This window comes from Tiliqua scincoides, chromosome 7 (assembly GCF_035046505.1).
Source record: "Tiliqua scincoides isolate rTilSci1 chromosome 7, rTilSci1.hap2, whole genome shotgun sequence".
Classification (NCBI taxonomy): Eukaryota; Metazoa; Chordata; class Lepidosauria; order Squamata; family Scincidae; genus Tiliqua; species Tiliqua scincoides.
Genome location: NC_089827.1, coordinates 27,618,241 through 27,645,205, shown reverse-complemented (window position 1 = coordinate 27,645,205; position 26,965 = coordinate 27,618,241). Strand labels below are relative to the sequence as shown.

Genomic DNA, 26,965 nt, shown 5'->3' with positions numbered 1-26,965 from the left:
ATGGCAGCTGGTGGCGAGCCTGATGGCGTCCTCCCGGATCACAGTCGCTATGTGGTGGCCCGCTCCATTTACAACGAGCCAGCCTTTCAAGAGGAGAATGAGAGGAAACTGCTGCTGTCCAAGACTCTTCGGGAGCGAGCCCAGAAAGCTTGCAGGTGACTGACTGGCATGCAGTGCCCTTCCTGTGGGACAGAGGAGAGTGGCCTGAGGGGGTGGCTGGTGGCGGCAGAGCATTTCACAGTGTTGCTCTTGCAATGTGACATGTTGTTCTTGGCAGCTGTTCAAGAAGAAAAGCCGTTCGGATAGCCAAGATCTTCTTCCCTATTCTGGAGTGGCTCCCAAAATACAGGGTTAAGGAATGGCTCATCAGCGACATTATTTCTGGCATCAGTACTGGGCTTGTGGCTGCTTTGCAAGGTAAGAGAGAGCCAGGCATTCTCCACTAGAGCGATTATTAAGAAATAAATGTGCACATGAGGCTGATGAAATGCCTTGTAGTCGTGGATCGCTGCCTTCATGCATTATGCCATTAAAGCATAATTGTCAATGGACACACTTCAGAAAGGTGAACTTGTTTGAAATTTAGGTTGGCCTAGACATTTCTCTGGGCATCGAATGTTGCCAGGATTAATTTGACTTCATGTTTTTCAGATCGTCTGCAATCATAAACATACTTAAAGTTGGGACGTAGGTCTGAGTAAGCGTAATTTGGATCAGGCTAAAAGCATTCACAGATTGTCTGCAACAGAACTTGCAAAACTGGAGGACCACCTCAGATATTGTACATGCCACAATATCAGATATGAAGCACAAATACAGATTGTCCCAGTGTAGAAAAGGAAACTGGACTTTTAGTAGCGTATTGCAGCTGGACGTAGATATAGAAGAATCATTATGATATGAGAAAATAATGCATTTTACCTATTTCAGGCTTGGCATATGCACTACTGGCTGCAGTTCCTATTGGATATGGCCTCTACTCCGCATTTTTTCCCATCCTGACATACTTCTTCTTGGGAACATCAAGACACATCTCAGTTGGTAATTGTAGAGTCCTTATTTTAATATCAGCCAACACTTTCAGAGTGCTAATTTTCATTCTGTGGTATTATATTTTATGTGAAGCAGTCATTTTGGTGAATCAATTTGCTACAGTTGGCCTCCATGTTGGCATTTTCAAACTGGGTTTGAATTCCGTTCTGTCCAGCTTCATATTTATCCATTTTTTCCCCATGGATAACTGTTGGAACTAACTTGAACATTTCCCTTCACTGATACTAAAACTCAGTAATTGGTGGCAGAAAGTAGTTTCATGACATCTTGTCCTCTGCTAATTGATGATACAATCCTCAATTACTCCATGTACTGGTGGAGCATGCACTCCAACGGCATAGGTTGTTGCAAGCATGCTGTAAAGCACATTCTGACACTCACCATACAGGCCCACTGGCAGGAAGGCCAAAGCCTTCCCATGTGTGCTGGCACAACGGAGGATGCCTGTCAGAGCAGGTAACTCCCGCATGGTGCAGGGCAGGGTTAGGGTTAGGGGCAGGGGAGGACAATGGAGGAGGCAAGGGGTAGGTGGATTGGGCATAGGAGGTGGGCAGTATTGGTGGCATTGGCATGCACCATATCCTATCTGCCTTGCCAGGCCTGATCTGCCAAAGAGGATCAATACAGACTTGCATCAGTGATATTGCTGGTGGGGTCAGAGACTACCCATAATGGCAGCTGGGGCTTTCCAGTGGCCAAGGGGACAAATGTCCTCTTACCCTGAGAAGATTTTCCATTTGCTAAATTCCTCCACGAGATGCAATACAAGCTGCGCTGCTGCCACTACATCAACATGCAGAAACTTAGGTAGGATCAGACCAGTGGAGTAGCTAAGGATCGTGTAGCCCGGTGCCAAGTTAAAAATGTTGCCCCAAAAGTGATGTCACAACCAGAAGTGACATCACACCCAGGCTTTTTAAAAAGTGAAAATTGGGAAGAACCCACCTCCTCCCCCCAGCAGTTCACCACTCACTTGCTCTGCTGCCTCCCCCCAGTCAGTGCATAGCTAAGGCATCTATATATCTACTACGTGGGGTCAAAGAAGATTTTGTAGCCCCCCCCCCGCATGACAAAAATCAAATTTAATTAAATAAATAAATAAAAAGTTATTGGTTCTATGCTGTATCATAATAACATCTCATTGGCACTCAGAACAGTCTCATAGGTCAGTTTGGACTTAAGCAAATCCACTTTTTGTTCCACAAGGCAGGTGTGTTTCCATTTTCTGGTTAATTGGCCATAACCTTTGATAGAAAACAGATATTCCAGTGCAGTTTGTTTCATTGCATTCTGCATTAAATTACCTCTCCAATGATATATAATATGATGGTATTATTCATAAATACCACGATTTTCACAATTTTGGTCACAAGTGTCAAGCTCAGCTTGTTGCCCCCCAAAGCTTGATGCCCGCTGCAACTGCTACCCCCTGCACCCCCTTAGCTATGCCACTGGATCAGACTGCCCTTAATATATTAATATAATATAAGCTATATTATAATATAATATGTTAATATAAGCTCAGACTTCATAGCAGGGTACTTCTCACTAACTTCTCCCACCAGCACACATCCCTGCGCCGGCCCAGCTCACACACAAGGAGGCACAAACGTGTTTTATGCCACATTTGCAACCCTCCTGGGTCGGCAAAGGACTTGTGCTGGCCCACGGTGCACTTAGGATTGTGCCCATAGTTTATGATAAGTATGGTGAGCTGGAATGTGATTAATATCTGCTTTGGTAGCTGTATTTTTAAGTACCCAATTGCTGTGCTTATTCTTGCTGGAGTTTAAGGTTGTTTATTTTGAGTGTTTGTATAATGTTATGTTATTGTTTTATTGCTAACTGCTTCATGCACATTATTAAAAAGCAGTATATGACTCCTATATATACTCTCAACAGGACCTTTTCCTGTAGTCAGTTTGATGGTGGGCTCAGTAGTCCTTAGCATGGCACCTGATGAAAAATTCCTCGTGGCTGGCAATGAGGCTGGCAACATGACAGGGCTGAACAAAACAATGATAGACACTGAATCTAGAGATGCCCAGAGAGTGCTGATTGCCAGTACCGTCACCTTTTTGGTTGGCATTATCCAGGTAATATGATAGGACAAAACTAAAATGTAGCTCCATTTATACTTTATGATTGAGATAAGATGGGCAAACAGCTCCACTGAAATTATTGTGTGATTCTCCCTGACCAGAGCTAAAATGCATTTTAAATATAAAATCAGAATGCAAATTTGCTTACTTCATGTTTCCTGTTCTGTAGAATTTTATGATACTTTTTCTGTACTTTTACGTTGGAGGATGAAAATGTTACATCTCAGGATAAGGCTTGTCATCTGCAAAAGAGTTTAATTTCAAGGCTTTCAAGGTTGAAATCCTATATGCATGTATTGGGGAGTCAGACCCATTGAACTCAGCTGGGTTTGCTTCTGCGTATACATGCGCAGGATCGCACTACATGTCATCTTGTGTTTTAATGTGATAATTTCCAGTGTTGGCAAATCTGTCCACAACATGGAAAAAGTGATTTTCAGAAGTGGGTGATTTAAAGTCACTCCTGAACCTTCTACACAAACCCTCACCCCTGACTTGATAGTGGTTTGAATGTTATTCTTGTGTCTTTCCTAAGAATCTAGGCTCAAATGTCAGCCCGGTCTTGTATTGAGCCAAAGTTATAACAGATTTTTTTTTTGTATAAAAACAACAACAACAAATGTACATCATTGTAGAAGTCACTATTCTTCAACTGGCTTGCTTCTAAAACAACCATTTTGCTTTGGTTGCTCCCAAAGCTCTTAAAAAAAGTAGCTCCTGAAAGCCTTCAGTCTTCTCATCCCTCTTCTGTACTGATGTAAAGTTTCATTTAATGTGGATGCATTTAAACATGCATGTACATACACACACCTGCAGCCTGAAGTACAGTCAGGTGTACTTCATTTTGCTGAAATTTAATTTGGCCCTATGAAATAAAAGGCAGGTCAGGGCGGGGGGAGAATCCTATTTGGGGTGTGTGTACGAGGGCTGTCTAAATCCTGAATTTTTATAAATCTTTAATTCATAATGTGTCTCACTTGTTCAAAAAATGATTTGATTCTGGTTTTTTTTTCCCCAGTTAGTGCTTGGAGCTCTTCAAATTGGCTTCATTGTGAGGTACCTTGCTGATCCATTAGTTGGGGGTTTTACAACTGCAGCAGCTTTTCAAGTGTTCGTTTCACAACTGAAGATAGTCTTAAATGTCTCAACCAAAAACTATAATGGGGTCCTCTCCATAATCTATGTAAGTTTGTGGCATAGCCCATTATTCTTTAAGGCACCATTTTATCATGTTCCGCAACAATTTTATATAGGAACAATCTAGGTAATATAGTTTGGGGAAGGATGAGTTTAATTGGATTCCCTCTTTGTCTCTATGGCTAATTTTGTCAAAAGGCATAAGACCCAATTATCTGTAGAAAGACTGAATGTGAACTGCTATATTTCACAAATGTTGTGGGCAAACTAATCAAATAAAAATTGGCTACAATTACGGATTATAGTGCACAGAAGTGGGAGGACATGCATCCTCCAAGCGGTTCGGTGATTTGATTGTGCTGGTCTTCTATTGGAGGAACTGGTACCAAGAGCTGACTGTGCTGACTCGTTTAGGGGTCAATGTGTAAAGATTTCATGCCCTACTGTAGCAACTTTGTTGGGACCAGGGGAAAAAAATACCAGATCAGATTTCTGTGTATTTAAATAATGTCAGTTAAAGGGTAGCATTCATAGTTTTGTTTCCTTTGGAAAAATGGAGTCCTTGCACTGGTGAAAGGGAAACTGTGGATGCTACCAAAATCAGACAAAATGAACAATTTGCAACTTCCTTCAAGTCTGCAAATTGGTCTGGAAAGACAGAAGAAAGACAGAAAGTTGACTCACAGTCTAATCCTAAAGCTTAATTCCCCCCCCCCCACTGATACAGCATGGGTCTACTCAGACCTACACCAGCAATTTAGCTGGTGCAAGACCTAGTGGGCTCAGGAAGATGGATCAGGGCTGGGAAGGATAAAATACTGGCAATGCCAATAGTATTGGCAGCCAATACCATTCCTTTCCTGGCCCTCCCCAATGCAGTTTCCTCCCCACTCCTCTCCCACCCTGCTCTGTTCTGCCCATCCTTACCTCTACCCCACCCTCACCCCCATGCTGGGGGCTGCTGTGGCTGCTCACTTCTTGCTGCAGCAGCTCAGCTGTACAAAACGGCATGTCGCATATTGCAACAGCTGTAAAGGATCTTATATTAGTTATTACATCAATCAATTACTTGTGAGTGAGTGAATGAGAGAAATTTAGTTATTTAATACAAGCACACAAAAACGTACATAGTGTTGTGGTATTGTAATCCCAAGACGTTCTGTAATGAAAGACATCTAAGCCAGAGTGGAACAAACCTACCTCCTCCTTGGAGCAAGTGGTGTAAAGGATCACTGCTCCATCCAAAGTGATGGTATTCATAGTTGTACCTGTTCTTTTTAAACACTAGAGACTATAAAAATCCTTGGTGACCATTCTGCAATCAGGAGCGTCAACATTTAAATATATATATATTTAAATAAAATTTTATATCCCACCTTTCTGTGCACATTCAAGGAAGCTAACAATTTAATACCAGACTAAGGCAAATAACTCAGTTAAACAGTAATTACTTAAACAAAAAACCTGCATCAAAAACAGATCACAGAACAGGAACGGCACAAGCAGAACCAAAAAACAATCAACCATTGTAGTAGGCGCATGAATCAAGTGGTATGTTTGGCTTGCATAGATTCTCAAGAGCACACGGACAATATTGAAAGGCTTTTGTTATTCTTTTTAGAATCTGAACCTTTCCATGCTCATTTACTAGGACATAATCCCCACTGCGTTCAATTGAACTTTCTTTCAAGTTCTATGAACAGATTAATTTCAGAGCTTGTCATTTGCTTCTGTTATACATTTATTCACCATCCTTCCTCCAAAGAGATCAAGTTATATACATGGCTCCTCTACCTGCTTATATATTCACAAACCTTGTGAACTAGGTTAGGCTGAAAGATAGAGATTGGTCAAGGGCACCCCCAACCCAATCCTATGCTTTTCCTTGTCATAGCAGTGCCAAAACAGGCTGTGCTGCATGCTGTGGTGGGGGTGGGCTGATCAGGAGGGGAAAAGGAAAATGTTTTCCTTTATCCCTCCATAAGCTCCTAGACCATGGGTCTCCAAACTCTGGCCCGGGGGCCAGATGCAGCCTGCAGCAAGCCTTTATCTGGCCCGTGGCCAGCCTCTTGCCCCCTGAAAGCCTCTGGCCCACTTGGCTGAACATGTCTGGAACTGTGCTCTGGTTGCATCTGGAGGGTGTTCTAAGGGCCAGAGAGTTTGAATGAACGAGCCCATTCATTTATTTATTCACTCATCTAAGTTCCATCTCTAATTTATTTATATAAATTTTATATTTACATTTTTTTCCCAGCCCTCAGCACCGTGCCAGATATTTGATGCGGCCCTCTGGCCAAAATGTTTGGAGACCCCTGTCCTAGACCATCAATGGGTCTACTCACACCTCTGCCAGTTCTGTGCTGGTGCAAGTCCGAGGAGACAAAGGTGGCATGTTGGCTTGCTCCCAAGGGGATAGCATCCAGCACAAGTCACCTGTGCTGGTGCCACTGCTTCTGACATGCCCCAGCCTTGATCCTCCCACCCAGAGCCTCCAAGAGGAATTCAATCAGGGGGTACAAAGTTTCTTTAGGGCCCCTTCCCAAAGAGGGAGGGGGTGAAACAGAGTGGGGAGGCAGTGGGGGTGGGCACCACTTCTGCAGCAGCTGTAGCCCCACAGCTGTGTCCCATCCACTAATTGTAAGCAGATCCATAAGCCAAAGAGCTCCTGGAGCTGGCTAGCTTCCTCCTAGATGTGACACTGTTAAGGAATGTATGCATTTCTGGGCCTGGTGCATGTGACTTCTGGCAGTAGCTGCTGCCATGTGCCACGTGCCTTCCGTGTGGGCAATGAGTCTGGGTGAGATTGGAAAATGTAAGATCCCAGGAAATTTCAGGGTCCCCTCCTTTGGCTCCTGGGCCCCCTTTCTGACCCTGGGTCCAGGTACAAATTACCCTATTTACCCCGGCTCCCACCCCCATTCTGTTCCACCACTCCACCAATCTACCAAAGTCAGAGGACCTTCTCCTCACTGCAGCCACATACAGGGTTCTCCCCGCTGTCTGCAGTGATGCTTTCAGAATGCATTTTGCAATGTCATAAAGAACTCACTAGTGCCTGAACACTCATTCTGGTGGTGATAGGGTCCTATAGGATTGGGCCATCAGTAATCTTAAGCAGTTGGATGGGAATCTGAACTCATACTTTACTAGTCTAACACATTAACCACTAGACCACATTGGTTTCATGATATCTCTGTCTTTGTATTGGCCATATTCACAACCTATTCTCATTCTGAATAGAAGTATGTTTGCATTATGTTTTTTAGACCCTTGTGGAAATATTTGAAAATATTAGAACCACCAACATTGCTGATCTTATTGCTGGCCTGCTGACCATTATCATTTGTATGGCAGTCAAAGAAATAAATGATCGGTTCAGACACAAGATACCTATTCCTATTCCTATAGAAGTGATTGTGGTAAGTCAATAGCTTTAAGAAGCCTGAAAGGTGGGCCTGTGTGGGAAGACATGATCAGTTTCCTGTATTCAGACTATGACTTCTTTTAATTCCAGACCATAGTTGCCACTGGTATTTCATATGCTGTTAACCTGGAGGAAAAATACAATGCAGGCATTGTTAAAAGTATTCCTAGTGGGTGAGTGCAGATATTTTTATTAAAACCAATAAAAATCTTAATAAGAAAAAATGGAAGAAAAAAGAATGATTTCATCTACATTTTGAGTAATACTTTAGTTATTAATGGCAATAGTAAGATAATTTAGGACCCAAGCCTATCCAATTTTCCAGTGCCAGTGCAGCCATGCCAATGGGGCATGTACTGCATCCTGTGGTGGGCAGGCAGTCCCAGAGGCCTTCTTAAGGTATGGGAACATTTGTTCCTTTACTTCGGGGCTGCATTGCAACTGCACTGGTGCTGGAAAATTGGATAGGATTGGGCCCTCACATATCTTATCTGCATGGGAGTAGGTGGTGTAGGGAAATAAACACATTCAATAATATAAACACTAATGTGTGATGATCAAGCGGTGTCTACTTCTTTGTGCTTATATGTGCTTGAAAACTCCATTTGGCAGAATTACACAATGAGTGCACACTCTAAAAAACAGAATCATAGCCATTTTCGTGTTAGTGGTAAGGCAGGTGAATATGTTTTATCCTACACATGTATACTCACTTGATGATAAAATAATATCCTAAAAGGAGCTTCAAGTGGAAATTGGGGAGGGAAAGAGTGAGAGGGAAAGATATACAGCTAGGCATAGAACTTATAAAGATTTTTTTTCTAGGACTCATCCAAAGCATTTCTGTTGTATTTTTAGACAAAAAGGATCATGTGTTGGGTGTATGCATTTAGGACTCTATGTATGCTCATAAGAAAGCACATGAGGGCAGGGTAGGAATGCCTGGGCGTGGGGCAAACAGCTGCAATTCTACTGCCCCATCTCATATTTTTTGGAAACAGCTTGTGAAGTGTATTCATAACCCAAAGGATTTTCCTATTACAAGTGGTCATTGTCTTTCATGAACTTTAAATGAACAAGTATAAAAAAAAATTTTTTGTAACAAAAATTTTATAGAGATTTTGGTACTGACCAAAGAGGGTTGACATGGTACATTTTCCCCCCTATGTTGGGTTGTATACTAAGGGCCCAATCCTATCCATCTTTCCATCACCAATGTAGTCGCAATGCAGCCCCAAAGTAAGGAAACAGACATTCCCTTACCTTAAGGAAGCCTTCATGACTTCAGGTTGCAGCACACTCCCCATTGGCACGACTACATCAATGCTGGAAAGTTGGATAGGATTGGGCCCTAAATTTGCATACAGCCTAATTCAGTGCTGGGCTTATGCCGACAGATCTTTCAAACAGAGTAAGCCGCATTCCAGCAGTGTATCAACTGCACTGCTGTCATGCACTTCAGAGCTACTGGCACAAATAGTCAGAGGCCCTGGGTGCATGCCAGTAGCTCCCAGATGCCCCACCTGGCAGTGGGGACAATTCAGGGGTTGTTTGGGGCAGGATCAGGGCAGGGAGCAGGCTGAACCAGAGACTGGAGGAGACAGGAGGAAGAGGATCTCTCTGGCAACAGAATATGGCAAGATCCTATTTCCATTTCCCGGCCTGATTCACCCTCTGAGGCTCCTTGGACTTACACCAGCTAAATAGCTGGCACAGGTCTAAGGAGACCCACTGGAAGCCAAGCGGCCTATGAGGAGGTAAGTAAAAAAGATTTTTCTCCAAGACTGTCTGGTTGCCCCCCTACCATGGCATGCAGGGCATGCTCCATCAGTGGCGCTGCATGCTCTGGGCTGGCAGGGAATAGAACTTGGCCATTAATTATGACTAAATAAGTTATTCATGACTAAGTTCCATGGAAATGCAAGCCTATGCATGTCTACTCAGAAGTAAGCCCAATTGAATTCAGTTGGCAGCACAATCCACAACCCTATCTTGATCTTATAGTGATGGATCTCACTAACGTAAGTCCTACAACGAAGGTGCAAAAGTTGCACCGTTGTTCTGTGGGTTGTGTTGCACTGTTGCACTGTTGTTCTGCTAGGGCAATGGTTGGATGCCATGTGTTGGTGACTGCATCTGCAGAACCTCTTCCATCCCCCTCCATCCTGCGCTGCTGCTGGTAAGTCAGCAGTGGGGATGGAACAAGAGAATTGTGGGCAGTTTGGGGCACAGAACAAGCTGAACCAGAGTGGTTTAGGGGCAAGAGGGGGAGAGTGGCAGCAGCACACACCAACAGCACACCCTTTTCCCAGCTCTCTTCAGAGTTATGCCAGCTACGTAGCTGGTGTAGGTCCAAGGAGGCCCTGTGGAGGCCAGGTGGCTGACAGGGAGGTAAAAAAGATTTTACTTTTTTGAGATTTTTACTTACTTCCTGGTGGCTGCCTGGTTTCCCCCCCCCCCCCCTTTAACATGCAGAGTGACAGGACCATTGTGTCCTGGTCAACTGTGTCCCAGTCAAATGCATCCCAGTACTGGACATTTGCATTCATTCTTTTTGCATCCTGGACATTTGTGTCTCAATATATCTATATTTATATCAGATGTACAGGTACTCTTTAATTTTTAAAATGCAAGGGTAGGGATAGGGTTAGGGCTGGGTTAAGAGGCTTAGGATATTTAACATAGGCTTTGTTGCCCAGTTATAGCAGAATACAAATGACTGGGATGCAAAAAGACAAACCCAGATGTGAATGTCCAGGGACACCATTGACCAGGGCACATTTGATCACAACACAGTCATCCAGATGCCCTAGAACAGCCATTTTCAACCACTGTGTCTTGGCAACTGGTGTGATGCGAATGGTCCCCAGGTGTGCCATGGGAATTTGAGAGAGGGTCATTTATCAATAGGACCATTGGGGGATGTGAGTCCCCCACTGACCACACAGTGTGCCTTGTCAATTGCCAAAAAACCAATGGTGTGCCTTGACCATTTTACTGCCTTGCCAGTGTGCCATGAGATGAAAAGGTTGAAAATCACTGCCCTAGAACCAGCATGCAGCACTCTGCCAGCAGTTCTGTGTGCTATGGGCTGGTAGGGGATAGAATTGGGCAGGGTGTGTGTATAGGACTGCAGTCATGATTAGCTGAATTTAGGATATCACACATTGTTTTTATGATGAAATAAGAAAATGCCTTTGCCCAGGTACTCCACCACAAATCACACAAGGCAAATGACTGGAATAAAAATGGGCCATGTTTATTGATTATAACCATCAATCAATTCAGCAAATCCTATCTACTCCCACCTTGTGCATGGGCACTTAATCTAGCGGAGAACTACTCTGTCAAATCCCCCTTGGGTGACACCTCCCTGACATCAACCTCTCCGCTACCCCAGCTTTTCAATTACAACCTCTGAAGAGGGGATAAAGGAAGCTGAATTGCTCCACCTACCCCAAACCTGACAGCCTTTGGTGAATTGTAGCCTTGCAATTCAAGTCTGAGGGGCCACCATCCTGCATCCCAAACCCAGCCCATGCTATACTTGCCAGTTGTAGCTGCTCTGGCTAAAACTTAAGGAGAGCCTGGGACATGTGAAAATGCTTCATGGAAACAGCTGGGCACATGTGAAGCAAAAAAATTCCTACCCAGCCTCAAATGGTGACAAGCTAATCTCAGATTATCCTAATGGGTGGGTGAGCTAGGACACGAGCTCATGCAGCTTCAGAATGCCAGGGATAGAGACACGTGTGAAACACACTCCTCATCCAGGGTGGGAATCAGAATGCCTTCACCCACATCTGTCAGCAACTGGGTGACATATTGAAGAATGCCTTGATTTAAAGAAATGTACTTGTGTTGTCTATAGTTACAGTATTTATAGATGACATATATATTATTCTTAAATATATTTAGATTTTTGCCTCCTGAACCTCCAGCTGTCCACATGTTTGGAGACATGATAGCATCTGCCTTTTCCATTGCTATTGTTGCTTATGCAATAGCTGTGTCTGTAGGCAAAGTATATGCAACCAAATATGACTACGCTATAGATGGAAACCAGGTATGTGAAACCAAAGAGCTTTCTTAAAAATAATGAACTACAAGGTAAATGTTATTTACTTCTCTATGGAAAAACATACATTACATTACTTTTCAGCTACATAAGGCTTCTTATATCTGAAGTTACATACCTGAAATATTGAGGGGAAAGAAGTTCATGCAGTCATTTTAATAGAGTAAGGCTGCAATCTTATACACATGTAACTGGAAGTAATACCCATTGAATTCAACGAGGTTTAATTCTGAACAGACATGCACAGGATTATACTAATGTAAATATTTCTCAGCAACTCAGGGCAGAACTAGAACATGGTGCTGGGGTTGAAAATGGCTACCCTTTGTCAAGTTTCCACCATGCTTCATCCCATAGTTATGGAACTGTGGGACATAGTACCATCAAGTAATGAGTTTCGCACCTCTACACAATTAACTGCCCATATTTCCATAACTATATGCTACAGGGCTATGAAGGGGAACAGGATTGCTGTTCAAAGAAGCAACCACTTGTTTGTTGCATGGCCACCCCAGCCATCAGGCTGATTAAAGTTGCAACTTCAACTGGTGGATGCAGGAGTGTCATGAGTTAGCACCCTCTCCTGAGAAAATTCCATTTTTTCCTCTAAAGCAGTGGTTCTCAAACTCTCTGGGAGAATTTGAGAGCCACTAAGACTTTGCGGGGGAAGGAGGGAGGCAGTGGGGGCGGGGGAAGGCAGCAATGTGATCCCCAGCTCAGGGGGGCTGCAGGGACTGGGATGTACTCACCAGTCCCTGCAGCAGCCTGTTGGAGGTGCGGGGAGCCCTGCGCGAGCACCTGCAGGGCTCCCCAGCCGCTTTGAAGTGAAAGTAGAGCGATCATGCTCCATCTCCGCAAAAGCGATCCTGGGTATCGCATCGCTGCCTTCTCCCCTGCCCCACCCCTTAAGGGGGCAGAGGCCAGGGCCCTCAGGCTGCGGCATCGTGATGCCCCAGTCTGAATACCACTGCCCTAAAGGAAAACACTCTGTGTATGCGGAGGCCAACACGGGGAGCAGTCTGTCACATTCTCCATTCTTACAAAAGCTCTAGGTAGGGGTGTGCTTTTTCTGTTTTATTTTTTCACAGATTTCATTTTTTGACAAAAATGAGAAGTGCAGAAAGCAGAGTTCTGTGTTTTTATTCCAAGGGCACATTTTTATAAATTATAATTATAAATTATAAATTATAATTGCTTTAAATTGTACTAGGTAAGTGATATAGGTGATGTAGTGTCAGCAGATGCAGCCACATGCACATAAAGGTGTTAGAGAATATGTTACAGTGTTTCTCAAACTATAGGTTGGGACCCACTAGGTGGGTCACAAGCCAACTTCAGGTGGGTTCCCATTCATTTCAATATTTTATTTTTAATATATTAGACTTGATGCTACCATAGCATGTGACTGCATCTGGGGAAATGTTACAGACCTGTACTTTTAACAAGCTACTATGTATATTCTTTTAACAATGATAGTAAATGGGACTTACTCCTGAGTAAGTGTGGGTAGGATTGCAGCCTAGGATTGTTAAAAATGTTCCTGCTTGATAATGTCACTTCTGGCCATGACATCACTTCTGGTGGGTCCTGACAGATTCTCATTCTCAAGTGGGTCCTGGTGCTAAATGTGTGAGAACCACTGTGTTAGAGAATGTTTTTTGAAGATATTAGGGTTTGTTTCTGTTTTGTTTTTACAAAAATGAGAACTGAAGGAAGCGGTGTTATGCGTTTTTATTTTGTTATTACCCCCAAAAAACCCCATCTAACTTTAGGTTGTGTATTACTCATAGCCTTCCTCTTTCAAATGTAAATTGGAATCCCATGACTGCTTTGACTCCCCAAAGAGCAATAACCTTGACTGTAAACCTTCCTGGTTCCCCACTGAATTTAACTCACACGTCATCATTGGTCCAGTTCACTCACCTGACTTGGGAGTAGGAAATTTCAAACCTATCAAGCTTGGGGGATGGGTGGGTTAGGCCCCCTAAGATGGGATAAAAAAGTCCTGCCGTGATGGGTTGAGAGAGCATGATCTAAGGTGTGCCTTACAAGATACCAACTTAGCCAAAATGAAAGCGGTGATGCTGTTCTGCTAGAAAAGAATACATGCCTAAGATCCTTCTCTGGGACCAGGAAGATGCTGAATTGTAAGTGGATTCATTAAATCAGGGAAGTCTTAGTATTTGTTTTTACTTTATTTTGAACTTGGTCTCTTGAACTCAAATATTGAATTTGATTACCTATTTGCCTTTCTTTCATTCAGTTTTATTCCCCAAAACATTGTTTCCTTTGATTGTTTAAAATCAACCTGCCTAGTGCTTTAACACACTGAGCAACGCTGGCTCCCATCTCTGATGCCCTGCTCAGCTTTGTGTGCTACCCAGAAGGCTTGAGTGTGTATATTACTATGTGAGGATGTTTGGATGAGAGAGGAAGAAAAGTGAAGCAAGGAGGTCATTCAAGACACTCTCTATCCTTCCTCCTCCTCAGGTAAATCAGTGTGAGTGCTGTTAGTTGGCAGACACATCCCAGCTGGGTAGAGAAATGGTATGACCCTGATCCCATGCTTTTGGTGGCAATAACCTGATTTGATGTGGTTTTGATGTGATCTCAAGGTAGGGAAAAACACCAGGTTTCTCAGAGGGAAACATGGTCCTTTTTAGTGCTACCCTAGAGATTGTCTTGGGAGGTGAGGAGGGGGTGAACTGACAAGCGGTGACCTGTGTTTGCCTGCCTCTCCCCTCTGGTAATGCCACCTGCCACTCAGTGAAAAGAAGATCAGGGCCCACCTCTTTTTCCAGCACCAAGTCAGTGAGCAATCAGAATAGGATTGCTTGGCTCTGCCTTCTTCTTGCCTTCCCAGCAGTAGGCCAGGTGAGCAAGAGGAAGGAAATGGAGCCCCCTTACTGTTCCTTCATTTTACTTTTCAGGTTACCCTCTTGCTTTATGCCAACCCTATTGAAACAAACTGGATGGAGGGAGAATGCTGAGAGTCAGCATGCTCCACCCATCCTGTTTGACTGGCAGACAGTGAGGGGGATGACATGATAGCAGGTAGATGGGCTGCCCAAAACGTAAGGTTGCTTGCTGAGTTCCTCTCTTTTCCTCTATCCTTGCCTGCCTGGTTACCAAGCAGCTGGGCAGTTCAGAAGGAAGCCACAGTAGCAATGCAAAATAGTGGTGGCAGGGTTAAATTTTTTAATAAGGAGGGGTGAATGCAAGAGTGATGAATCTCTGCAGCCTCAGTGGCAGATCCACTGAGACTACTCTTTGTTTGTTGTTATGTCTAGTTCCAACCTCAGATGTAAATCAAAAGAGAAACTATGAACATAATCCAGCCAAAGATGTTCAACTACTTTGGTCCATCTATATAGTTGGCAACATGCTAAAATTAGAACGCACCATATTAGGAAATGTGATATGGTGCTGCATCCCATCCCTGCTAATTGGGCAAAATGGAGACTGTGGGACAGAAAACAATTTTCTCATTCCTTTGTTAACTGTTTTGAGAGGTTTTTTGTTGAAAAGTGATATATAATACTAATATTAATAAATGAATTTTGTTAGGCTATGGAAGTTTTCTACGTGAACATATATTAGCTCAGTGGTTTTCAAACTCTTGTGGAGAGTTTGAGCCACTGCAAGTGCTTGCAGGGGTGGGGGGAGGCAGCAGGGGTGGGGGGAAGGCACAGCTCAAGCCCAAGCCTTTGCATTTGCATTTGCCCAAGCCTCCTGCAGCCCCCCCCCGGGGTGCAGGGAGCCTGGCACGACCTTCTGCCAGGCTCCCCGCAGCTGTGAAAGTAAAAGCGGAGCAATGGCGCCCCACCTCCACTAAAGCTGAATGATTGGTAAAGGAAGAAAATTGTTGCTTCTGCTATTGTAGTAGACTGAGGGCCCAATCCTATCCAATTTTCCAGTGCCGGTACAACTGTGCCAATGGGGCATGCACTGCATTCTTTGGTGGGGAATCAATCGCAGTGGCTTCCTTAAGGAATGGGAACATTTGTTGCCTTACCTTGGGACTGTATTTATACCCCATCTTTTTCCTGCCAGTTCATGAGGGACACAAGGCAGCTAACAATGGGCCGAATTCGAAGCAGGTCTACTCAGAAATAAGTCCTACTGTATTCAATGGGAATTACTCTCAGGAAAATGAGGATAGGATTGCAGTTAATGTCATTCAAGGATCATAAAATGCAATAATACAGCTGTAATATAACAGTAAAACAATCAAGAAAGAAGATAAAATAACAACAACCAAGAAAAATACCAACAATCTCATAAACTAACAAATCAGAGCAGTATGCCAAAAATTAAAAAAAAAACAACCCCACAACTTTCAGGTTCTAAATGCTCAGAACAGCAATGCCTCTTGTTGGTTTTGGAGACAGAATTTTATATGGATTAGATCTGAGGCAGAACATACAAGTATTTTGTTCCCATGAAGCTCCTTTACATTTTGTAAATATACAAAATATATCTGGAAGCAATGACAAATGCTGGCTTTGTAAGATTATTCAGTATAGCTTTTCTGCCTGAGTAAACTCTCCTGGCATTTGGTTATGTCACTGCATCATCATAATTACAATGTTTTTACATTGTGCAACAATGTGCACAATTCATTCATTGTGCAACAATGGATGGATTGTAGGGTGCACACCGATACTGTGACTTTCTGCTGTTTAATAGTTGCTAGGAAAGAGTTAGGGCCCAGTCCTATCCTCTTCCCCCTGCTGATGCAGCTGTGCCAAAGAAGCACACGCTGCTTCCAGCAGTATGTGGGGGGGCCCAAGGGCAAATGGGAGGTATGTACAACACATTTATACTTAGCAAGAGACCCTTTGGGTCTCTTTGGACATATGCCTCCTCCTTTAGTGGCGTAGGTCTGAAGAGGGGGAAAGGATGGGAAGGGATAGGATCTAGCATATGCCATCACTGCCAGATCCAACCCTCCCTCCCTTCTCCTTGCTCAGAGTTCCTCCCCCTTCTCTGCCCGGCTACACTCCCCTTCCACCCACTGCTGGCCTACCAGCCCTGTGGGTGCAGTGGGGTCTGGCAACGGATGTGCAGTGCTGCTGCCTCTCTCAGCAGTGTGCTAAAAATGGCTGTTGATGGCGCAAACTGCCGCAGAAGTCACTTCCACTGTTATGAAGTACTCCACCCAGCAGTCCAATCTTATAGGATTGGGATTTTTTCCCCCCTGCTAAATCTAGATTGCTTTTGGAGCATAATCTCTGCTGTTGATGTGCATGGGAATTTGTATAACATGGAGGCTGTTTCTGTTGAATGTTTTATAAGCAACATTTAGAACTAGGACAAACATGGTACAGACATAACAATGCTATTTGCAAACTAATTTTTTCTCTTAAATGTTCCTCCTTGGCATACACTATATTGGAGGGGGGGGGGATGGATCAAGAGGATTTGGAGAATTAATTTCCCTTACCGCTCCATAACCCTCCCACATATGAAAAATGTGTGCAAGCTCCTGATTTTAGAAATGGGCTACCTCACAATACCAGATGCAGGGGAGGGCACCAGGACGCAGGTTGTTGTCTTGTGTACTCCCTGAAGCATTTGGTAGGTCACTGTGAGATACAGGAAGCTCGACTAGATGGGCCTTTGGCCTGATCCAGCAGGCTGTTCTTATGTTCACTCCACAATGTGTCATCTAGGACCTTCACCAGCTCTTCAGCTGGCGCAGGTCTGAGGAGAAGAAAGGGTAGGGAGGTTTGTATAAGTAGGGATAGGAGGGTTGGATTTGGCATGCACCATTGCCACTGGCTCTCCCATCCTTTGTTTCTCTCCCTCCTTACCCAGTTTTGCCTCCTTCTTGCCCATCCCCACTGTAGCCTTATGTGGTCCAGTGGGTGTGGGGGAACTGGCAGTAGCATTGCAACACTGCTGCAGCTTGCAGCAAGATGGAGCACTGCACATGCTGACGGTGGCCATTTTGTAACAGCAGTCATGCCTTCCACTGTTACAACATGCTATACAGGACAGCCCAACCCTGGATGTCAGTCTATATGCAGCATCTCTCTCTCTCTCTCTCTCTCTCTCTCTCTCTCTCTCTCTCTCTCCCTTCAGCAGTACATTGTGTAAGGGCTTGTACAAGTAACTGTCCAGACCTAATCTTCAAAAGGATTTCATAATGCCACCCCATTCAGGAAATCTTTACTTAAGTTCAAATGTACTACATGGATATTGTTCAAATATGTCTTTCTCTGATTCAGCTTTTGCAGTTGCCTACAGCACGTCTCATTATAAGGAAATAATGTTTGCCAATATTTTAAAGGTTCTTTTTTTTTTTTAAAACAAAAGAAAATTTGTTCAGATAAGTATCTAACCTTTCAGGAGTTTATTGCCTTTGGGATCAGCAATATGTTTTCGGCAGCTTTCTCATGTTTCGTTGCTACTACTGCTCTATCACGTACAGCAGTCCAGGAAAGCACTGGTGGAAAAACCCAGGTAATTAACTTAGCATTAAAAAATCATTGTAATTCCTGTTTTGCTTAATGCAGTGGTTCCCAAACTTTTTTGACTGGTGGCTTCTTTGACCTAACTTTGCCCTTGGCCATGGCTCCCCATTAGGGTTACAATCCTATACACTGTATATGGCAGCTGGATTTTTGTGAGTATTCCATGGCTCCCCTTGTTGGTTTCCACAGTTCCCTTGGGAGCCACTGGCTTCAAGTCTAATCCTCTCTGCAATTTCCCTGCTTCCTTGAACAGAAGCTCAAAGCTCATTAATGACCTTGATCTCAGTTTCTTACTTCTCTGGTATAAAATGAATGAGATAATTTCGTTTGTTTAAGAGAAGCTATCCTCGTAGTATCATTCATGCTGCACTCAACAGAAACACAATTATTTGACCCTTTCATTAGGAAAGAATGAGGCAAACTCTTCCTTGAATGCTTTTATCCCTCTTTGGTCTCCTTCCTCCAGCACCGCAACTTAATCTACTTATAGCTGCAGTTGGTAGTCACAGAGTTATGTCTCATACCTCCAACACTCTGATGGACAGCAACTGGCTGACCCAGGAGCCTCAAGTGGCCTGTTGGCAGGAATGCCTGCCACATGTCCCCATTTGCCTCTTCTGCTACTCTTTCCTGCCCCTGTCCTCTTGCCTGGATCTGAAAACAGAGAGGAATGGAGTGGAGAGGAACTCTTGAAATGCCCTACTAGACTATTCTCCCCAACTCATAATCCTCTTTTGCGCCAGTTCCCTCTTTGTTTTTTGAAACCAGGATCCAGAAGGAGAGGAGGAGTGGTGGAGGTGGCAACTTTCATGCTATTGAATAAAGTGGGTGATGTTTGGCACAGTAAGTTACTGAGCTAGGGGAGTGCCATTTGGCACCCTTCCTCAGGCTCTAGGAGGTCTTGGGCCAGTGTGCATGACAGCCACACTTTGATTTGCTGTTCTTATTTCTTTCGGCTGTGGCAGCCTTTGCCTAAGGAAAACAGATTGCCTAAAACATTCAAAACTGGCAGAAACTGCTGTTTGGATCACCATCATTTAACGCTCCTTGAAAGGGCTTGTGGGAATGCACAAAGTATTCTGCTTGCTTGTTGGCAAATTAATCAGGCAGCCATTTGTCACAAGCAGTTAGCTGCCATAGGTGAAGAGAAAATGCAACCTACACAACCTGCCCAAAAGATACTGGACCCTAAGGTGGAAAACTAAATAGCACCCTGCCCTTTCTCACTGATTAACATAATAAGTTAATAATAATATAATCAATTATAATAATATAATCAGTCAGGGGCATAATCAATGGGAAATTAACTTGAGCAAGTCACATTTTCATAAATGTGATCTGTTTATTCCTGTTCATTTCAAGGAAGCTTACAGAAGAAAACTGAGTAGTGGATTGTGAGACAGGGTCAGATCTGTCCCCTGAAGAGGCTGCTCATCTTGCCCCATGGCAGGGCTGCCTCTGAGAGAGCAGGCATATTTATTGCCAGATATGCATTGGTATTTGAATTAATAGTATGTAGCGCCACATATCCACTTGTGGGGGTCATTTTGTGTTTATATTGACTTCCTGAGTACAGATTGAATTAGAAGACATTAGTGGTCCAATACTATGGGCCTCCATCAGTACAGCTATATTGCCATCTATGTTGGGGGATAGGATTGGACTATGAGGCAGTAAACAGAGTGCTCAGCAAGACGTAGGTACCAACTGAGTATGCCTGTTACAGCCTTTCAAATCATAATTTACAGAGACAACAAAACATACATACAGGGTGACCAGATGTCATAACAGCAAAAGAGGATGAGGTATCTCACAATGTAGGACACCCAAGAAAATGTAGGACATGACAAAATAAAAGCTAACATCACTCGTATATTGATTTCATGTGGTTAATTGAAACACTATATTACTTATTATTAAATTAAAACTATATTACTTATAATTTATTACATATAATTTATTAATTACAAGAAGGTTATGCACTGCCTGCAGGGACCTTCTCCCAGGAAAAAGGACATTTATTTTCCAGGACATGAGGCTAAAAAAAGAGGTCAGGTCCTGAAAAAAGAGGATGTCTGGTCACCCTGCATACATACAACACCACATGGGCTATTTGGAGGAGTGCTCAGACAACATCATCATCCCAATACTTTGTCAAAATGACAAAGTCATAATGGCTAGGAAATTCATAAAAATTCATGCGTTATATAATTGATATAGGCTTAAGAAGAGTAAAAATGTAAAAAAAGAAGAGTAAAAATGTAAAAAAAAATTTCTACATTTTTTGATACAATATCCTATTTAGATAAATCAGGTTGTAACGTCTCTGTATTTTAAAAAACCATGATACTGAAAACAAAAAACAAAAACAGACTACTAGAGGCAGTTAGAGTGCAATCCTAACCAACTTTCCAGCACTGAGATAAGGGCAATGCAGCTTCGAGGTAAGGGAACAAACATTCCCTTACCTTGAGGAGCCCTCTGTAAGTGCCACCCAACTGCTGGATACAGTACCTGCCCTATTGGCACAGCTATGCCAGTGCTGGAAAATTGGTTAGGATTTTAACCTTAAAGTATCTATTATACTCAAAGATATCTGGCAGAAAGTCCATTTCTTTCTAAAGCCTGTGGGCCCAATCCTATTCAACATTCCAGTACCAGTGCAGGTGCAATGCAGCTCCGAGGTAAGGGAACAAATGTTCCCTTATCTTGAGGAGGCCTCTTCGACTGCCTCCCCACCAAAGGATGTAGTGTACACCCCACTGGCATGGCTGCACTGGCACTGGAAAATTGGATAGGATTGGGTCCTAAACCATCTCCTTTTTTTCAGATTGCTGGCATAATCTCAGCTGGAATTGTGTTGATTGCAATTGTTGCTCTGGGGAAACTGCTTGAACCGCTGCAAAAGGTATTTATTATTGTACTTTTTACTGACACACTCAACACAAAACAGCTTCATCTACACCTCTACAGATTCACAGTCCAATCCTGAGCTACCAGCTGTGCAGGGTTGCAGCAGCACCGAAAATGGCTGCCGCTGCATCCAGTGTACCCCAGGCAGCCACTGCCGTCTCCTCAGGAGAAGGGGACTTTTATCCCCTAAAGCGAATAGCCCCACAATGCGAATAGCCCCACAATGGAATAGCCCCACAATGGAGCTACTCAATATGACAACCCAAAGGTTGGTTTAGAATCAAGAGCCTCTGTGTCAGGTGGCCAGCCCGACACAGAGGCTCAGGAACCAGTGGAGCTTTGCTCCCACCTCCTTCCCACCTCCCCTCCACCCTGCTCCCTCCCCCAGCACACCTCCCTGCCCTCCCTCCGCCTCCCCTGGAATGCTTCCTCCCCCACACCCACCTCTCTGCTGCCTGGTGATCCAGGCGACCGCCAAGCAGCGGAGGTCTGGTGCTCCACTGGTGATAGCCCAGCACCAGTGCTCCACTGGTGCTAGGGCCTGCATACATGCCTTATGGCACATCTGCAGCAGTGCAGGCTGTCAGTGAACCGGTGCGCACTGCTTAGGATTGGACCCTCAAGCAAAATTTCCATCCTGACCCTGATAAACAGAAAGGTCTTTCCTTTTCTCTTGTGAATAATAGTTAATTGTTTTTTCTGACTTTGCAGTCTGTCTTAGCAGCTGTTGTCATTGCCAACTTGAAAGGGATGTTCATGCAAGTGTGTGATGTTCCCCGTTTGTGGAGGCAAAGCAAAGCAGATGCTGTAAGTTCTTGAATGTTCCAATCCCGTACTTGTGTGACTTGCCAATCGCATTTTCATTTACAGTTTGTCCTATGTAATTCTCTGTGTTTTGTGCAATTTGTATCATAAACACGTAGCAGATTTTAAAGGCTATAGTATAGGACAGTGTTTCTCAAACTGTGGGTTGGGACCCACTAGGTGGGTCATGAACCAATTTCAGGTGGGTCCCCATTCATTTTTAATGAACTTTTTTATTTTTTTATATTAATGTATAATTTTTATTTTTAATATATCAGACTTGATGCTACAATGGAAATGTGACTGCACTTGAGGAAATGTTACAAACCTGTACTTTTAACTAGCTACTCTGTATATTCTTTTAACAATTATAGTAAATGGGACTTACTCCTGGGTAAGTGTGGGTAGGATTGCAGCCTAGGATTGCAAAAAATGTTCCTGCTTGATGATGTCACTTCCGGTCATGACATCACTTCCGGTGGGTCCTGACAGATTCTCATTCTAAAAAATGGGCCCTGGTGCTAAATGTGTGAGAACCACTGCACTAGACAATTGCACTATATTTTTTTTTAAGTTGTAGGAGGGTGCTAAATGTGTGAGAACCACTGGTACAGAACATTATTGCAAAGGGACGTTTTCGGCAAGCTTGTCCATGACTTTTGAGCCTCATAGTGTTCTTAAATTCAAAACTTACCTAAGCCCAGTAACTAGTGAAAAGACTTTTATTTTTATTTTATTTATTTACAAATTTATATCTCTCTTTATCTCCCAAGTGAGCATTCAAAGTGGTCAAAGTGGTCAAAGTCAATAAAAACAATAAAAAAAGCACAAAATAATATAATAAAAAATATACTGCCCAATCCTGAGCTGCCCAGGGCATGGGGATGCAGCGGTGCCAAAAATGGCTGCTGCAACATCCTGAGCACTCCGGGCAGCCACTGGTGGCTCCTAGGGAGAAGGGGACTTTTGTCTCCTTTCCCTGGGTAAGGAGAATAGCCCTGCAATGGGGCTACTCAGTTCACCGCCAACCAAAAGATTGGTGGAGAATCAAGAGCCTCTGTGTTGGGCAGTGAGCCCAACAAGGAAGCTCTGGACCCAGTGGAGCTTTGCTCCACCAGTCCCGCCTCCCTCCCTCCCCATTTCCTCCCACAGCACGTCTCCTTCCCGCCCTCTCTCCCCATCATCCGCCCGCCTCCCCCCTTCCCAGAACACCTCCTCCCTGCCTTCCCCCTTGTGGGGGATGTCTATATACAGATGTGGATGTCTATATGCTTCCATCTGTCTTTCTGGACTGGACATAGTATATGCATATTTTCAGGTATTTTCTCAACAGCAGCAATGACAAGACATTCATTTAATAAATACATATTTGAGACTCAGGTCATTGACAAAAATGATGTACTGCACAGAACAAACTCAGCAGTGTACAGTGAGACTCCTTGGTTATTATGTGCCAATGGTCAGAATTCCTTGTGGGCTTGTTGTGCCACACATTATTTAAAGTAGTCCAATATTCTAGCCATTTCTAGAAATAAGCTTCTGATATTCTTATTGAATACTCTTTGATACAGATATTCTTAGTGAAGTGATAAACATGTGTGTGTGCTTCCACTTCAGAGTGCCAGCAGACGCTCCCAACACTGAATTCTCTTCTGCACAAAATACTTTCCTTCCACATTGAAAAGTCATATTTCAGGGAAAATGCTAGACTGGAACTCTTTTCTCTGAAAGACTAGCTTTCTATGTGGAGGGATTTTATTTTTAATTTTTGCTCATATGGAAGCAGTTTCCATCATGTGCAAACCTGCAGTTGGAAATGGTTCATGCTAGACATAGGTTCATCCACTTTTGCAAGTGCTTGGCTATATGCTGTAATGCATATTAAGGAATCTAGTCTTTTCCTTTATTTCTTTTTCAGATGATCTGGGTCTTCACATGTATCGCATCCATAATTTTGGGACTTGATTTGGGATTGCTTGCTGGTTTGGTGTTTGCTCTTCTGACTGTTGTACTGAGAGTACAGTTGTAAGTATCATATTATAGACAAAGCATTTTTATGACAAGTAAAATTACTTATTAATAAAAAAGAAATAAAAGTAACAGAATATTATTATGCAAGCATGCAATATTTTGCACTAGACCAGTGATTCTCAAACTATGGGTCGGGACGCATTAGGTGGGTTGCGATCCAATTTCGGGTGGGTCCCCATTCATTTCAATATTTTATTTTTAATATATTAGACTTGATGCTACCATGGTATGTGACTGCATTTGGAGAAATGTTACAGACCTGTACTTTTAACAAGCTACTATGTGTATTCTTTTAACAATGATAGTAAATGGGGCTTACTCCTGAATAAGTGTGGGTAGGATTGCAGCCTAGGATTGTTAAAAATGTTCCTGTTGATGTCACTTCTGGCCATGACATCACTTCCGGAGGGTCCTGACAGATTCTCATTCTCAAAAGTGGGTCCTGGTGCTAAATGTGTGAGAGCCACTGCACTAGACAATTGCACTAGATTTTTTTTTAAAGTTGTAGGAGGGTGAAAGGCAATCATGACCTCTGAGAGGAATTTTATCAGGGGGTACAAAGTTTCTTTTGGGCCCCTTTGCAAAGAGGGAGGGGTGAAACAGAGCAGGGGAGGGTAGTGACAGCTCAGGAGAATGGAAGCAGGGAGGGGTGAAACAGGGTGGGGGAGGATGGAGACAGCTGGAAAAGTCTTTAGAGCCCAGGTCTACCCACCCATGTGGCATTGGGTCATGAGAGTATCATGAGAGCCAGGGTGGTGTAGTGGTTTGGGAGCTGGACTCAAACCTGGAAGATCCAGGTTCAAATCTCCCCTTAAGCTATGAAGCTTCTGGGTGACCTTGGGCTAGTCACTTTATCTCAGCCTCACCTACCTCACAGGGTTGTTGTGAGGAAAAAAGGAGGGGAGCAGCCATGTACACCGCCCTGAGCTCTTTGGAGGAAGGGCGGTATGAAAATGTGATAAATAAATAAGTATGCATTCCTCGGCCCTGCATATATGGTTTGCCAGTTGCTGCAGCTGCACACTCGTGCTAGTATCCCCAGCATCCCGTGCCAGCAACAAGTCTGAGTTGATAGGAAAATGAAGTTCCCAGGAAATTTCTGGGACCCCTCCTTTGGCTCCTGGGCCCCCTTTTTGACCCTGGGTCTGGTATAAATTACCTCCTACCCCTCTCTCCTAGGCCCTGAAGGCAATCATATTCCATTATATACTCCTGAAGTTACTTCTCCATAATGCACTGTAACTGAATAGAAGGTGTAGAAAATGTACATTTAGATATGAAAACATGAGATGGAACAGACAAAACTGCCAACGCACTTTAATTACTGTAGATACTCACGTATAGTACATGAAATTTTTGCCAAGTCATCAAGCTCCAATTCTCACTTCGCCTTATCTCTGGGTCAGTCAGAGGGTAGAGCCTTTCAGCTCTGAACAGTAAGCTCCGACAGGCACCAGTGTCTGAAGGACTCTGAAAAGTTTCTGTTCTTGCTAAAGCAGGCTCATTAAAAAGCCTGCTTGCTCAAGCAGGTTCATTTGTTTCTGTAGTAACTTTCCTGAGAAATTCTAGCCAACCATAACCTTTTATTCCCCCCCCCTTTTGCTGCTGCAACCTGGTTCCCTTTTGCAAAGGCTTTGCATTTGCAGAGGTCTTTTTTTTCCAACCCGAGGATGGGATCCCCTTTCCGTTTGAAGCAATGTCCCAGGCTACAATTCAATGCACCATTACTTAAGAATAACTTTCATGGAAAGCAGTAGGTCTACTTCTGAATAAAAAGGGTTGCAAATATATGCAGCTGCATCTCTCTGCTGTGAATTGAGTTGCACACTCTCAGTTATGTGTTATGGGTTGTATGTTGTATGTAGAGCTGCTGGTTTAACACACCAGACATCTTAAAGGTGGATTTGTTTCATGGTTCTCCTGCAGTGGTTCCCAACCTTTTTCACTTGCATATCCCTTGGCAGCCCATTTCCATAAATTGTACCCTTCATGTTTGTAATTAATACAAGCCCTCATCTCCTCCATATGAAAACCCAGACTTCATGTATTTATCACAGTGTTTTCTCTTTTTATCTGTTTGAGGAACAGAAGACTCTGTCTTTGCACTGTTTTGCACCAGAAGTGTGCTGAGTAATTCTGGGTGATTGATCACTTTCCATATTATGTTTCAGCTTTTTTGCTGTGCTGGTTTTCAATAACTGGTTCATAACATGAATTGATGACCAAAAACTAGCTTTTGGTAGGGCTTTCACAGCCAACTAGCTTCCTCCCTTCCTGCCTTGCTGGTCCTTGCAAGGCATTCCTGCCTTGCAAGGCATTCTGGATCATGACCTGCCTTTTTCTGCCATTATTTCATTCTTTTTCAAGTATCCCTAAAGGTCGTGTTGAGTGTCCCTGGGAGTACGTGAATACCAGGTTGGGAACCACTGTTTTCTAGTATGTAGTTTACAGTGCACTTGCTCTGATAGTGTTTACAAAAAGGTGGTGAAGACCAGAATTTAAAAAGAATAAAAATGTATCTTATGATCTTTTACTATGTTTTTAATAAATTAGAGACTGTACAGTTCTTAGGTAACAATTACTGGTAGGTTATTTTTCAGGATCTGGCCTCGGGTAAAATCAGACAAAACTATAGTCAGACACCCCCCCCCCCAAGTTTAACCCCCGACTTATCCGAGGATCATAGAAAATTCCATGATTGGTGGCTCAAAATCTGCCCTTGACTTATCTGTGGGGTCGACTTATAGGCAAGTATCTGTGGTGGTTTAAAGTCAAAAACACAATAAGCTATAATTGGATTACATGCTACAGTACAAGCACAGCCATGGTTACTGTTGAAGCATAGGACCTAGGGTAGTTAAAAATACAAATGTGTCCATTAAGGGCCCAATCCTATCCAACTTTCCACCACTGGTGCAGCTGCAATGCAGCCCCAAGTCAAGGA

General features: G+C 43.4%; 1 protein-coding gene across 1 annotated transcript in view; it reads left to right on the top strand.

Annotated features, from left to right (window-relative positions):
• The window catches only part of SLC26A4 (solute carrier family 26 member 4), a 42,330-nt gene continuing 15,365 nt past the window's right edge, over positions 1-26,965 (top strand). Inside the window, exons 1-12 of the mRNA XM_066633373.1 lie at positions 1-155; positions 278-417; positions 931-1,041; positions 2,956-3,149; positions 4,174-4,338; positions 7,559-7,711; positions 7,807-7,889; positions 11,635-11,782; positions 18,149-18,262; positions 21,104-21,181; positions 21,898-21,993; positions 23,909-24,015. Of these exons, the coding sequence (XP_066489470.1) occupies positions 1-155; positions 278-417; positions 931-1,041; positions 2,956-3,149; positions 4,174-4,338; positions 7,559-7,711; positions 7,807-7,889; positions 11,635-11,782; positions 18,149-18,262; positions 21,104-21,181; positions 21,898-21,993; positions 23,909-24,015 (1,544 nt within the window). The remainder of the gene's footprint in view (positions 156-277; positions 418-930; positions 1,042-2,955; positions 3,150-4,173; positions 4,339-7,558; positions 7,712-7,806; positions 7,890-11,634; positions 11,783-18,148; positions 18,263-21,103; positions 21,182-21,897; positions 21,994-23,908; positions 24,016-26,965) is intronic.